The following is a 16,105-nucleotide window of genomic DNA, read 5'->3' on the forward strand; positions in this document are numbered from 1 at the left end:
GAGAACATAAGGGTTCCCCCAAAAGAAAACAAATTTGGAAGATGGAGAGGAAGAGGATTTTTGAATTTAAGATGCTCTGGGGATATTCAGGGGATGTCCAAGAGAAAGCTGATGATAGTGGATTTCAGAAGAGATTTAGAACGCGAAGTTAGAATTTAGAAATAAGGAGCTAGGAAGAAAGGAATGGGTTATGGTTCTGATCCCAAGAAGACCTTGGGAGCTTATATCTCATCATTTTCCACCTTGTGTCTCCACTATAAAGACAGCTACAAGCAAATCGGTACAATCCTAAATTGTGGTTAAGCTTCCCCATTCTTTCAAGTGTCCCCCATCTCAATAGACTATTAAAGGAAGCAAACTGGTCCAGAGTTAACTGCCCATAGAAGAGCATTAAGGTTGAGATGATTCAAACCTTATAGCCTCTTCTGCTTACCTCTAACTGACTTGTGTAATATCAGCCCAGGGCCGAATTCCCCTTCCTGTAGTCTAGCACCAAGAAGTTTTGGGATGTGTGTATAGTGATGGGTGAGAATGAGGATGGGGATGGTCTTTGAACTCGGTCACAGATTTGGGATCCGGATAGGAGGGGAGGGAATAAGAGGAGGTGGCTGTAGCACCACCTCTTTTATACTAACCCTACTTCTCCTCCCCCAGCACTTGGCGTATTAGCGGGCGGAGCAGTTTCCGAGTCTTTTCCAGTTATATATAGGTCGGAGCCACGGAGCACGGACACCACGATCTTGTGGAGAGAAACTTGAGACAAAGATCGGAGAAAGACATAGAAACAGGAGGTCATAGCTCCGTTGGGTGAGCGTGCACCATGAGCAACAAATATGATGTGATCGTGGTGGGCGGAGGAATCTCAGGTCAGTATCTCGAGAATTTTTTGCGCGTTCTTTTTGGCTCTGAGGCTGAGGGTGAGTCGAACCCGTTGGAAGGAGGAAAGGGCAATGGGAGGAAGCGAAGAGGATGAGGGGGTGAAGACTGAAGGATTGCCTTAGAGATTTTTTTCAGACATGCAGCGCTCTGGCGAGCTGAGGTACTGAGTAAAGATCCTACAATTGAATAATTGAACTGGGGGAGGTTCCGGGAAGTCCTTTCTAACTTTTGAGACCCCATAATTCTGTGACTTGATCTCACTGTGTCTTACTCTTCTCTTCCACTCCTGGGAAAGACTAATTAGGCCAATTAGGGATTAGGAAACTGGAGTGCAAAATCTTCTGGCCAGAGTTTTTGCCAACTCCTCTGGAGTCCTCTACTAGGGAGAGTGACGAATAACGCAACTCCGATATCCTACAAGCTCAGCTAGAAACAGATAAATCAGCTGGCCTATTACCCTGTGCTCCACTTTCTCCCTTCGCACCAATCGGTGGCACTTCCCTCCAGTTGTGGCTCCTGAATTTTAATGGAGAGGGAGGGAGAAAAACTGTATTGCTAGTTGTGCCAGAAAGTTAGGATTCCAGAGCCAAACTTGGTATTCCTTGTTTCTTCTGATTGTTTGGAGGTTTAAAAATTAGTTTGAGGTGTAAGAGGGAACAGATTAGTAAATTCAGAGTTCCCACACTAGAAGCAAATCTGCAATTTATGATGTAAATATGCTGAGATATTTGTAGTGAGAAGCTGTATGATTTAGAGGAATGGTGGAGAGGTCTTTAGTACAGAGAAAGCTCAACTTGGAGTCAAAAGATCGAGTCCCAGTTCAAGTCCCAATAACGGCTTTGAAACTCAATTTCTCCATCTTTGAAATGGGGTTAATAATATCTTATAGGGTTGTAGGGATGATCAAATGAATGGAAAAGCGCCTTGTTACCAAACCTAGAGTGTGTCTTTGCTTAGATCTTGTTTGTCGGTTTTGTATGTTTTAAGCAAGCGTGTGTGATTTACACAGTGTGACTCAAAAGCAAAACTGTGGGCAAAAGATTAAACCTTTGAATGAGGTACGAATAAAATGGGAGCATTGTGAAATCTTAGAATTTTACTAAATTACTGTTCAAGTCAGCAAATCTATTAAACATCTGTTGTATTCAGAACACTGTTCAGGATAGATATAAAGTTTCTGTAAGATACCATTTAGTTTTAGATGCATTGGTCTTAAATATCATAGTTGTGCAATACATATCACCTGATATGAGTACTAAAGAGGTTTGACACAAAGTTCAGTGTAAGGTCCTAAGGGAAAGGTCTTTTAAATAGATCAATCAAACTTTTTACTAGCATACTATGTGCCTGGCACTGTGGTAAGCTCTTTCTGGTAGGAAATGCTGAGCAGTACTCAGCTGAAAACATTAAGAGGACACAGAAATAGATGTTTGGGGAACACCATCTAAGACACTCAGTATTTTCTAAGGGTTTTCCTCTCTGCATTGCTATCAGAAAGTTTTTTCTAGTCAATCTGAAAGAATTTTGTTACTCAGGGAACTGGGGAGGGGGCGGGGTAAGGTTTCATCCTGCAGCCTACTGTCTAACAGCTTGTATTTGACAGAAATCAAAAATATGTTTTTTCTTTGATGACCAGTGGAATTGAAGACAATATCTAAAAAGTAGGGAGAAGAGGAGAAAAACCAAGGAGAAAGGGAGGAAGGAATTATCATACAGTTTGATTGGCAGGTGAAGTGAATAGCTTTAAGAAAGCCTTTAAATGACAAGTAAAGAAAAAAGAAAACTTTTGAAGATTATTATAACTCCTGAAACAAAGGTGCTGTATTGGAAGAATTGACAGTGACAGAGGAAATGTTCCTCAGAAAGAAGGACCAGGAAAGGTTTCTTGAAGAAGATGGGATTTTTGACTTGAAGGAAGAGTTGAAGAAAGCTAGAAGGCGGAGGGGAGAAAGGAGACCAAGTCAGAATATGGAACATTATGTATGAGGAGCAGCAAGAACAGTGTCACTGGGGTTGCAGAGTAGAGTATAAGAGAGAGTATAAGAAGATTAGAAAATTAGAAGGGGATAAGGTTGTTAAAAGTTTTAAAAGTTTAAAAAATCCTTTAAAACCTTAAAACCTTTAAAAAAGACTTTTAAAAATCATCAACAGGTGCTTTGATAAATGATTCTAGGAAGCAACTGAACTTTGTTGAGCAGGGAGGGAGCATAGGGAAACTTGTTCTTTAGGAATATCACTTTGGTGGCTGAGAAGTATCACCTGAGTGGTGCTGCTGAATACCTAGCATGTCTTTCTTAGTCATTTCTCCCTCTCAAGCAATCCATTTCATTCCAATCTGCTAAGGATTGCTAGAGTGCAGAAGCTAGTACTTCTCCCTAAGGTAACTTTTTAGTCATAGCTATTTCAACTAACAGAAGACAGAATTTGGGCTAAAATAAGACCTTTTTACCCATAGTCTGCAGAATAAAGTCCTCTGTCCCAGATAATGATCTAATTTAGGGTTAGATATTTCCAGTTTTAGTCTCACACGAATTGAGACAGAACTGAAACTAAGTTAAGGAGATATGGTCATTATTTTCCTCATAGGATCAGTCCTATCTTTACTCTGCTTATTTATCACATGCAAAGTATTTGTTTTAATGCTTCCTATATTTGCAATTGAAGAAGAACAGATCATTTCTCTGATGACTCCAATTGAAGCCTGCAGTAGAGAAGCTTCCTAACTTTGGCCAGTGTAATGTCTGGAAGCACTCAGAAGATCAGAGGAGTTTTGTCAAATAGTCCTCTATGTCAAGTAGTCCCCCATGTCAGACCACCTTACCAACCCCAGAGGGTAACTGTGCAATGACTTTACCAATAGACATTGGTGGTCCCACAAGAGCAAAGACATGAGTTGCCATTTGTATATCCTTAAGAATGCCTCTCTATATTGGCTGCACGTGCTTATATAGGCAGCCAGATAATGCATTGGATAGAGTCCTGAATCTGAAATCAGAAAGACCTGAGTTCAAATGTGACTCCGTCTTGGTTTCTTCAATTGTAAATGGAATGATAAAACCTATCTCCCAGGGTTGTTTCAAGAATAAAATAACAATATTTATAAGACACTTAGAACTATGGTGGACACTGTATAAATGTTTATTACTTTTTCCACATGTGTGCACTCTTCCCATTGATACTATGTGTCCCAAGTTCATGGGGAAAACACTTTATCCTTATTTTTTTAATTATTTCTTTTCAGTAAATGCCTTTGTATTGAGCTAATTGCCTTTATAATGAGATAATTGCATACTCTGGTTGACCACCTGGATGAGCTAGTATGGGCTATTATTTTGTTTGTTTTGGGGTTTTTCCAGAAAGGTTACAAAATTGGCAAAGAGCTTTGATTGACTTAGAATCCTGAGACTGCTCCTCGCTTGAGCTCAGCATCCTGGGTCAAGCTCTAGGTATATTGATAAGGTTTCTTTGTCACTTGAGAACATAAAGAAAGCCACCTAAGTAGAAGTGGACTTTTAGATTTAGCAGTCATCCCCCAAATCAGTGAAGTCAACATGATCTGATAAATAATGAGACTATCCCAAATTGCAAAGAATTTACATGTTAAATGGGTACAAAACAAATACACATAATAATATGTAAAACTTAAATTTAAAGTGAACAAATACATATATATGTAAAGTAGTTAAATGCAATTTATTTTGGATGGGAGATTTTGGTGATATTTAGAAAGTATTATGCAGAGGGTGTTTGAACTGTATCTTAAGGGAAAAAGGTGCCTCTGTAAGGCAGGAATAAGGAGGGAATATATTCTAGGCATGGGAAGACAAGTTTGTGCAAAGACATGAGGATGAGAGATGTAGTATCATGTGTGGAGAACTTGGCTGGATCTCTACATATAGGGAGGGAAGTATTGCTCAAAGAAGATATAAAGGTAAATTATGGGCAGGTTGTATGGGGCTTCAAAAGCTAAGAAAAGAAGAGCTTATGTTTTATCCTGGAGGTAAGATATGAAGGTTTGGAGCTGATTGAGTAGGAAAGTCAATTAGGTCTTTGTTTAAGAAAGATTCCTTTGGTAGCAGAATGTAAAATGGACTGGAGTGGGAGACCAGTAAAGAAGATGTGGTAATAATCTAGATTAGAATGGATTAAGACCTGAACTGAAGCAATTACTGTAAAGGGAGAAGAAGGAATGGATGAGAGATATATTGTGAAGTTAGAAATATCAAAGTTTGGCAACTGATTGGAAACATAGAGTGAGAGGGAATTGGGAGTCTCGGATAAGTCATGGTTATTGTTCTGTTAACTTGATCCATTTCAGGAGCAGTTGGACAAGATTTGTCCACATGAAAAGACAAGAATGGATTCCAGTTTGTGCTTTTAGGGAAAATTCTCATAATGATGAGGATTTGTCAGTTTTGAACTACATTTGTAAGAAGACGAGAAAATGGGCATAATTAGAATAGAGAGTTTGCAATAAATAGTAGAAACATGCAAAGTTTTATAGGTAGGTTAAGTCAAGATTATGGAGAGTCTTTAAGGCCAATCAAAGAAGATTGAATTTTATGTTTTAGAAAATAAGAGGTCTAAAGCTTCTTGAGCATGAAAAAAGTGGTGTTTGGGGCAACTAGTCAATAGTAGTCTTGTGAATCTTTTGGATCTATTTTCAGAATAATGCTTTTAAATTTATGTATAAAATGCATAGAATTATTAAGTAAAATAGTTACATTGAATGCAGTTTTTATACTTCTAAACCAATCCCAAAAACTAAGTAGTATTATTACTTTAAAAAAAAAGCCCAAGTTCATAGAACCTAGGTTGAAAATCTCTAGCCTAGAGCAAGAGATTGTCATTTAAGAAGCTGTTGTAGTTACCAATTAGAGAGTATTTGGACAAAAATAAGTGGAAGCAAAGGTAGAATGTTGTGGCAGGAGAGTAATATAGACCATGTAGTCAGAAAGAAAAATCAGATGATAAGTTACTGAAGAACATCACAAATCTGTCAGTTCATTAGGAGTAATAGAAAACTAAGGTTATTTAGACATCTGGAATGCCTAGAGAGCAGCTGAGAAATAACAGACTCATACTAAATATTTTGTCCTTAAGAAAGAGGAAGCAAGAATTCTTTTCTGAACGGAAAATAAAGAACTTGTTTAAAAAATGGTGTTTAACATATATTAGATTACTTGCCATCTAGAGAAGATGTGGGGGAAGGAGGAGAAAATCTGAAACACAAGGCTATGCAAGGGTCAATGTTGTCAAATTATCCATGCATATGTTTTGAAAATAAAAAGCTTTAAAAAAAATTTTTTAAAGATATTCAGGAGCATTAAAATTTTTTTAAAAAAGATATTCAGGAACATTTTGGTCTCACAGTGGATAGAGCGTAGGGCTGAGAGCCAGGAAAACTAATGTTTAAATCTGGCTTTGCATATTCACTAGATACTTGACTCTGGAAAAAAAAAAATCACTTCACCACTAACTGTCTCAGTCTCTTCATCAGTTTAATAAACATTCATCAGATAATGTGTAACATAAGTTATCTTGTTATCTATAAAAAGATAAGGAAATGATAATCTTACATTCATGGATTCAATAGACTTGGGAAAATTAAATTTCAAAAAATTCAAAGAAGGGTTAGGTGGAATTTTATAGTCCAAGAAAGTTACATAATGAGGGATTAAATAATCTTTTGTAAAAAAAATATTAATGTATTTTACTTTTATAACACCTATGTGTCCTAATGGAAGCAAAGTTAACAAATAGGGTGATTGAAGGTACCCTTAACAGAAATACTGAAATTAAGAAGAGGAATCAGTTTAAGGAAAAAAATGATCAATTTTGTGAATTTTTTCATCTTTGCCCATCTCTTTTTAAATTTATTTTTAATTAATTTTTTTGTTAGAATTTGAATCTCTCTCCCCCCTCTTCCCTCCCTCCTACATATATATATATATATATATATATATATATATATATATATATATATATGCTTCCATATATCCATTCTTTCTGTGGAGATAATGGAGATTTCTGTGGATTAATATTTCATATTAATTCATAAATACTCCTCCTTGCTATAATAGACAAGCAATATGTTCCATGTTCTTTTAATTTATTTACTTTATCACTCTTTATATCTAGATGGGATATCCAGTTTGACTTTATCTTGGTAAACAGTACAAGATATTGGTTTATATCTAGTTTTTGCCAAACTATATTCCTCTTTCCCCAACTTTTTTTGCTATTGTGTACTGATTTCAGTTATTCATCTGATTCTTCTTGGCTTCACATATAGGAAAACCATAATAAAAGTTGTGTCAGAAAAGATCCTAGGATGAGAATCTCAGAAGGTAGAGGTGATCAACAGTGTCAAATGTTGTAGAGAGGTCAATAAGGCATTGGAGGGACCAATTTCAATCAAATGGAAGACATGGAAAACTAGACTGTAAAATGTTCAAAAGTGAGTAGGAAGTGAAAATGAAGAAGCAATGAGTATAGATAGCTTTTTCTAAAAGTTTGGATATAGGATTATAATTTGAGGGATGGTAAAAGATGTTTTTTGTTTGTTTGTTTTGGTTTGGTTTGGTTTTGGTTTTTGAATGAGGGAGATCTGGGCACATGCCCAGTAGTAATAGAGAAACAACCTATATATAAGAAAAAGTCAAAAACTAGATGTATATAGAAAATGAAAATGAGAGGAACTAACTAAAAATGAACAAAAAAGAGATCCTGTAAGAGATATTAGATAGATATAGAGTTATAGATATAAAGGTATATATATATATTTAGATAAATAGATAGAAGAGCTTTAAAATATTTGGGGGATATGGACTGCAGGTACCACTGAAGAAGTGGTAGTGATGTATAATGGAGAGAAGGCAGAAATATTCAAGTTTTCTCTTCTATTTTGCATGAAAGGAGAATTATACTTAAAAGGAATTGAGTATTTTAATACTTTAAGAATTTGCAATTTCATCAGTGGGGTAATGCTTCCATCAGTGTGCGTCACAACCTTTCTACAACTTAGTAGAATTGTTTAAGGGCAGAATCCTTGGAAGACAAGGGAGTGAGAGATAATTCAGGGTTACAGCTTCTTTTCCTTCCCCCTAAGAGTGCTAGAAAATGGCTCCAGATGAAGCAAAAATAATGCAAGAGGAAGAAAAATGAAGGTACTTATCATAAAACGATTCTTATAGAAATAATAAATTGAAATATGCTTCAAAAGCAAACCAAACTCTTGGCATTTCTGTCATTAGTGTCTCATTTATTGCTTGTGTCTGTTGTCATGTATTTCTCAGGCAACTGCAATTTGGGGCATTGACTTTTGGAGTTAAACCAAACAGGTCTGGATTGGTTCATGGACTGGTTGAGGTTCATGAATAAAACAGTCTTGAAGATCAAAAGGAAAACAATTACCAGTACAGTATTATGTAATAAAACAAGAAAAGTAATATAATAGAGATATAATACAAGAGAGAAGATTGAAGAGAAAGGAGGTTCCTAGAAATGCAATGCTGGTGATAATTACTTAATACTTTATAGGGTTGAACATACAACCTACAGAACGAGTGAGGAAAAAGTGGAAAAGAAAACCAATTTAAATGCTTCTCAGACTTAGTCTCCCTCATCTCAACATCTTTGAGATCAGCCTTTGTACAAAGAAAGTCAATAACAGAAAGCAAAATATTGTTCAGATGGGTACCACTGAGAAAAGGGGAGAATAGTTCTAACTACAACAGTCTCTTAGACTTTCCTTTTCACAACGTCTGAACTGGCTACTCTCAACCTCTGAGGGAAACTTCAGTTTTATCCAGTGCTAAAGGACAGGCAAGGAGCACAACAGCAATGATCCTTGAGAAATACAGCTTCAGTCTTTGGCCTTCCAGTGGATAGCCTGAATTAATTTCTTTAAATATTGGCTATTTTGATTTCCTTGCTGTCAAAAGGACATGTCAATAGTCTTTTCCAGCACCACAATTCAAAGGTGTCAGTTTTCTGATGCTGAGTTTTCCTTTCGGCCCATCTCTTGCAGCCATTCATTGCTCTTGGAAAAACCATAGCTTTAACTATGAACCTTTGTCAACATGTGATGTCACTGCTTTTCAGTATACAGTACAGATTTGTTCTAAGGAACACATATCTTTTAATTTTATGGCTATAATCACATCTGCTTTGATCTTTGAGCCCAAGAATATAAAATCTGACATATCTGTCATTTCTTTCGTCTTTATTTGCCAGGAAGTGATGGGACCAGTTGCCAAGATATCAGGTTTTATTTTTTTTAATATTAAGCTTCAAGCCAGCTTTGACACTCTCCTCTTTTACCCCCATGGGGGGGGTCTTAATTTTTCTTCAATTTCTGTCATCAGAGAGATATTATTTATATATCTGAGATTGTTGTTTTTTTCTCCTGGTAATCTTAATTCTGGCTGTTGATTTATCTGGCCTGACACTTCACATGATATACTCTATGTATAAATTAAATAAAGAAGGTGACAATATACAACCTTGTTATACTCATTTTCTCATCTTAAATCTATCAGTTGTTCCATATTTGGTTCTAAGTCTTACATTCTTTTATTCATCTACAAAAAGTACTAGATAGAATGCTAGAATTGGGGTTAAGAAGATCTGAGTTTAGATTCTGCCTCAGGTATTTACTTCTAACTATGTGACCCTGAACAAGTTCCTTAATTTCTTTCAGCCTCATTTTCTTCATTTGTCAATTGGGGATAATAATAGCACATGGCTGCTGTGAGAACCTAGTGAGATATTTATTTGCAAAGAGCTTTGTAAAATTTAAAGTACTATTGGGATTATATCCCAAAGAGATTATAAAGAAGGGAAAGGGACCTGTATGTGCACGAATGTTTGTGGCAGCCCTTTTTGTAGTGGCTAGAAACTGGAAACTGAATGGATGTCCATCAGTTGGAGAATGGCTGAATAAATTGTGGTATATGAATATTATGGAATATTACTGTTCTGTAAGAAATGACCAACAGGATGATTTCAGAAAGGCCTAGAGAGACTTACACGAACTGATGCTGAGTGAAATGAGCAGGACCAGGAGATCATTATATACTTCAACAACAATACTATATGATGACCAGTTCTGAGGGACCTGGCCATCCTCAGCAACGAGATCAACCAAATCATTTCCAATGGAGCAATAATGAACTGAACCAGCTATGCCCAGAGAAAGAACTCTGGGAGATGACTAAAAACCATTACATTGAATTCCCAATCCCTATATTTTTGCCCACCTGCATTTTTGATTTCCTTCACAAGCTAATTGTACAGTATTTCAGAGTCTGATTCTTTTTGTACAGCAAAATAACGTTTTGGTCATGTATACTTACTGTGTATCTAAGTTATATTTTAATGTACTTAACATCTACTGGTCATCTTGCCATCTGGGGGAGAGGGTGGGGGGTAAGAGGTGAAAAATTGGAACAAGAGGTTTGGCAATTGTTAATGCTGTAAAGTTACCTACCCATGCATATATCCTGTAAATAAAAGGCTATTAAATAAAAAAAAAAATGAAAGTACTACATGAGAAATAGCTAGCTATTGTTGTTATTTCTCCATTTAATATAACAAGCAAAAGAATAATAGTAAGAAGACATTTTGATCCAATACTGTTTCTGTAAGACCTTCATTGAATTACATATATGATTTACTTCATGTGAAAGCCCCTTCACCATTACACCATTTTTCTCTAGATGGGAAGGTTGAACCAAAATATCTTGCAGTTCAGTTTCAGCCTTAAAATCCCAAGATTCTTAGAAAAATAAAGTGATCTTCCAAACAAACATTTAAAAGCTGATGTTAAAACCATTTAGATAAGTCATCTAACTAAGGAGAACCTTTTGCCGCACACTATAGCTGCTAATCAAACAACAATGCTCCTCTTGAATTGTAGGTGTCATCTGTAGCTTGTATACAAAACCTGTCTTATGTCTGATTAGCTTTAGGGATATTGAAGGAAAATATTGATTGCTTAATCGAGATAAACTTTTTTATGTAGTGCCAATTAACTGAAATCTGACCCATTATTATGATCAGAGGTATGGTATTAATAATGAATACCCACAAAAAAGAGGTCTTATGATCCAAATGAACCATACCTTCTTTTATGAAATGTAGCATAGCCTGTGTAACAGTTGTTTTCTGTAAGGGAAAGCAAACAAGACTGTCATAATGAGTCTGGGAGAAAGGTAAACTAACTGTTCAAACTTTCTTCCTTTCAAAACAAATCCAAATGGATGAAATTCAAACAACTTGCTAAAGTGTACTCAGGGCACCAGGACTTTCAGTGTAGCTCTGTTTCCTTTAAGATGGATATTATTCAGGTTTATGCTTCTCACAGGATGTTGGGTTGAGGCTAACATTTCCTTTTCATTAAAACAGTCCAGGAACTATACTGTATTTGTCTGGGGAAAAGAGGAGATAGATTGCATTATTAAAATGAGATTTCTTTGAGAGAAAAAAAATGTGTTTGTATGTGCACTAAAAGGAATTACCTAAAATTACTGTAAATATGTTTATTGTAAAAAGTATTTTTAAACTTCAGTCCAAAAGAATTGGTTTTATTCAATTTTATCACCACTTCTTACTTTTCAGTTGCCACAAAGATACAGGAGGATGGAGAAGTTAATTTAAAAAATGTATAAAACTAAGGGTACAACTACATTCAGGTTTTAAACGACCATGGATTCAGCAGGGAGTATAATTTATATTTAGAGAAAGGTAGCTTAGTTGATAAGATTACTGGACCTGGAGTGAAAATATCTACAAAAATGGTTGGTGAAGTGAAACTGGAGCTCAGCAGAGAGACTAGATATAAAAAATAGAAATCTGAAATTTGCATTCAGAGAGAAGGTGAGATGATGAGATTATTTACTGAAGGCATTGTAGATATTTTGAACTGTAGCTTCCATAGGGATCTCAAACTCAACAGGTCCAATGCAAAATTCATTATTTTTCCTCCCAAATAACTCTCAGTTTCCTCTAATATTGTCAAAGGCACCACCATCCTCTCAGTCTTTCAGATCTCTGGTCTTAGTGTCAACCTTGACTTTATATTCACCTTCCAGTGTTTGTTGATTAAGTTCGAAATAAAAAGAAAAACTAAATTTAAAAGAGATGTAAAGATCAGCATATTGTTAACAATAAATATTAAGATCTGGAAATACAAGCAAATGCCAGCTGTGCCTTCAAGGAGGTTATACTCTAATCAAGTGAAGGTTCCTAGTTAGAGATTTGGATTTGGAGAATGGGAAGAGAATAAGCATTTATATAGCACGCTCTCCAAGGTCCTGCCCAAATTCTAAATCCACTAGTCCTGTGACAAAATCTGCTTGCCAGTTTTGTTCTATGATTCCACAGCAAGCTGGGTATTTTACAGTGTTGCCCAGAAATAACCCTACTTTAAGGCTGAAAAAACCTGAAAAGGACACTGTTAATGGAAGAAAGCTTGTGGTAATTCATGTACACAGAAACTAAAGTAGATAAGTGAGGGAAGAACACCTTATAGAATACTGTATTCCAAGAAAACCTATTCTTTTCAAATGCAACCATGGCCACTCCTCCCAGGATCCCACCAAATGCAAGTTAATATACCTATCAATGACATTCATTCTCTCTTGGATGGTTGGGAGAACTGTATATTTGAACTGAAAAAAGTAATCTAATTACAGATTAAATATGTGCAATTTTTCTAAACATATTTCCTCATTTATCATGCTGCACAAGAAAAATCTGATTAAAAAGGAAAACAATGAGAGAGAGAAAAAACAAGCAAGCAAGCAAACAACAACAACAACAACAAAGTTGAAAGTACTATATTGTGAACCACATTCAGTTCTAATAGAATTCTCTCTGGATGCAAATGGTTCTCTCCATCACTAATCTGTTGGAATTGGCCTGAATCACCTCATTGTTGAAAAGAACCACATCCATCACAATTGATCATCACACAATTTTGTTGTTTTGTGTACTATGTTCTCTTGCTTCTACTCACTTTACTCAGCATAAAATCATGTAAGTCTCTCCAGATCTTTCTGAAATCAGCTTGCTGAGCATTTCTTATAGAACAATAATATTCTATTACAGTCATATTCTGTAACTTATTCAGCCATTCCCCAACTAATGGGCATTCACTCAATTTCCAGTTCCTTGCCACTACAAAAAGGGCTGCCACAAACATTTTTGTACACGTGTTCTTTTTCCTTTTTATGATCTAATGAAGATAGAATAATATTGAAAATAGAAAATATTAACTTCTACAATGAAGTAGAAATAAGAACTTAACTTACAGATTTGTTCATTATTCTTTTTTGCACAGGAACCATGAGAATCAAATAAAGAATGAGCATGGTAAAGGACAATAGGCTAGCTTTAGAATTATTCTTGCTGTGTGAACATGTGTGTTATTTAACTTCTCACCCTCTTCAAGCAGTCCTTTAAGGACTTTGTTTATTTATCCTAAAATAAAATAAATTTATCCTTTGAATGTGGATAGAGCACTGGCCTAGGAATCAAGAATACCTAAGTTCAAATCAGGGCCTTAGACATTTGACACTTGCTGGCTGTTTGACACTGGGTCAGTAATTTAATCCCAATTGCCTCTCAAAATACACACACACACAGACACACATACACACACATAAATGCACATACACACCACAAGACTTACAAATAAGTTGCTTAGTTGCTCATGTGGATTAAATGTGTTCTTGTTCCCCATTCCTCCTCACCTCCAAAAAGTCTTTCACTGCATTATGAAGTCAAATGAAAGTTATTTTTGTATTATACATTGCTCTTGATTGTTTCATACCATTAGAACGAATAATCAAGAATTGACACATTTAATCTGGATACTTCCTACATTTTACATAATTGTGTGTATACACACATATCCTTAATAATAACAATAAAAATAATAGCACATATATGTAGTATTTTAAGGATTACAAAATACTTTCTTCATAACCCTGTGAGATAGGTAATGCAAATATTGTCATTACTGTTTTATAGATGAAGGGATTGAGGAAAGGGAGTGACTTGCCTTTATTTCCCCAACACTTAGCACAGTATCTGGCACATAGTAGGTGCTTAATAAATGCTTATTGACTGATACCACTCAATACCATTTGAATGAGCTAAACATTAATGAATGAATGAAAGCAAATGTGAAACTGACTTAGTAAATCATATTACCTGGGTGTATATTTTCACAAGTCACTTTTTCCATTCCTGTAAGTTTAGGGATTTCAGTTGATTAATGGAAGTTGAGTTAAAGATTGGTAATGCCAAATTCAATCCCTCAATTAAAGAACAATAATCAGATTTAGTTCATTAGTGTAGAAAGCACAATAGTAACTAGGTTACTGGATTCTAATTGCTAACACCATAATAAAATAAAGATAAAACAACAAAAATACATGGGTGATGTTCAAAGAAAAGTAAATTAAACAAAAGAGCCACCTAGCTTTAGAAAAAAAAAATTAAAGAGCAACATTCATTCCCAGTTTAGGTTTGATATTGAAAAAAATAAATTAAATTTGAAATTATTGTAAGAATTTAATATACATTTGCATTCTGGAAAATACAAAAAAATTGATATTTAACAAAATTATTAGTATTTTGTTATTTATATATATTGTCCTAAAAGGGATGGTTAATGCTGGAAGGAGGATAAACCAATTATATGATATTTTGAGATTTCTTTCAACTACATTTTAAGTGTCTAAATTTTTTTAGAGGGAAAGGTTGAAAGTATTCATCCTGTTTTCTTTAAGGAAATGAATAAAGTTGCTTATGTGGCACATATAATTCTTTATAATCATAAACCCATAAATTTACCATTAGAGACACAGAATGGATCTCAGAGGTTTAGAAATTTGCTGTCTTATCCCTTTAACTCACCTTTCTTCATCTCTACCCTCATCTTGCCCGGTCATGAATTCTGTTTTGTCTAAAAAATTAATTAATAAGCATTTATTAATAAGCTACTATACTCCAGGAACAATATTAGAATACAAGAACAAAAATGAAAGTCTCTGTCCTAAGGAGTTCAGATTCCATTCAGTGGGAAGAATAACACACACACACACACATATATATATATATATATATATATATATATATATACATATATATGCTATATAGCTGTTATATATACATATATATGTATATATAGCTTCATGAAGTTACATTTTGGACTTGCTTTATGAGTAAGAATTATTTCAAATTTATTTTCTTTTACTTTTCTTCAGCATAGCTGAAGAAAACATATATTCTTCCTTTCACAGACTTGCTATGTTCACATACCTAGTCTGTTGTCAAATCTTTTCACTTCAGTTTCACAACAACTCTTGTGAATACCCTCTCCATTTATGCAGCCATTATCCTAGTTCAGACCTTTTATCACCTCTTGCCTAGACTTTTGCAGTGGCCTTTTAATAGATCTTTCTGGCTCAAATTTCTATCTGCTACAGTCTATCCTTCATTCAACTGCCTAAGTGATTTTCCAAAACTTTAGTTGCTGCCCCTTTCCCAATAAATTCAGATTGTTCTCAATTACTTCTTGGATCAAATATATAATCCTATTTGTTATTTAAATCCATTCGTAGCCTTGAAAGCCCTTCCTATCTTTCTAGTATTCTTGGATTTCACTGTCTCCTCACACACTCTATAAAAAGATCCCCTGGGCTACATGCTTTTCTTCATACATGACACTCTGTCTCCTTTGTTCATTCCCTTAAATCAACTGCCCCAGTGTTTGGAATTCTCTCCATCCCTACTTCATACTTTTAGCTTCCCTTCCTTCTTTTAAGGTCAGCTCAAATCTCACCTTATACAGGAGTCCTTACTTCTCAGGTGTGTCAGCAATAGTCATGTGTTGATTCTGATACTGTAATTAAAGGCTTGTGGAATGGAACTGAATGATCTAATCGGATAAGTGGACCTCTTTTGAAATGCCTTTCATATAGTTTTAATCTCCACATGTATGTTGTTGTAATACTTGTCATTTCACATAACTGAAGGGCATCCAGATGGGACTGAGCTTCCCAAAATGGGCTGTAATATGGAAATTTTTTGTGATACAATAGCACAGTATAATGCAAAAGAATTTTATTTTATTTACTCTTACAATAAAGCACTTTTCTGAAGAATGGTCAGGAGAAAGCTGAAAGATAATTCTTTCTAGAAGGCAATTTAC

General features: G+C 35.2%; 1 protein-coding gene across 4 annotated transcripts in view; it reads left to right on the top strand.

The window, feature by feature from the left end:
- Positions 1–663: 663 nt before the first annotated feature.
- Positions 664–16,105, top strand: part of LOC100919856 (amine oxidase [flavin-containing] B) — an 87,111-nt gene continuing 71,669 nt past the window's right edge. For 2 of the 4 annotated variants that reach the window (XM_031959381.1, XM_031959380.1), the window contains exon 1: positions 664–866. Coding sequence is in view for 1 of the 4 variants with exons in the window: in XM_031959380.1 (XP_031815240.1) it covers positions 821–866 (46 nt within the window). In the remaining 3 variants the exon portion in view is untranslated. Of the gene's footprint in view, positions 867–903; positions 1,040–16,105 lie in introns of those variants that run through there. The other 2 variants (XM_031959382.1, XM_031959383.1) reach the window with 1 other exon arrangement.

Source organism: Sarcophilus harrisii, chromosome 3 (genome assembly GCF_902635505.1).
Source record: "Sarcophilus harrisii chromosome 3, mSarHar1.11, whole genome shotgun sequence".
In the NCBI taxonomy this organism is placed as follows: domain Eukaryota; kingdom Metazoa; phylum Chordata; class Mammalia; order Dasyuromorphia; family Dasyuridae; genus Sarcophilus; species Sarcophilus harrisii.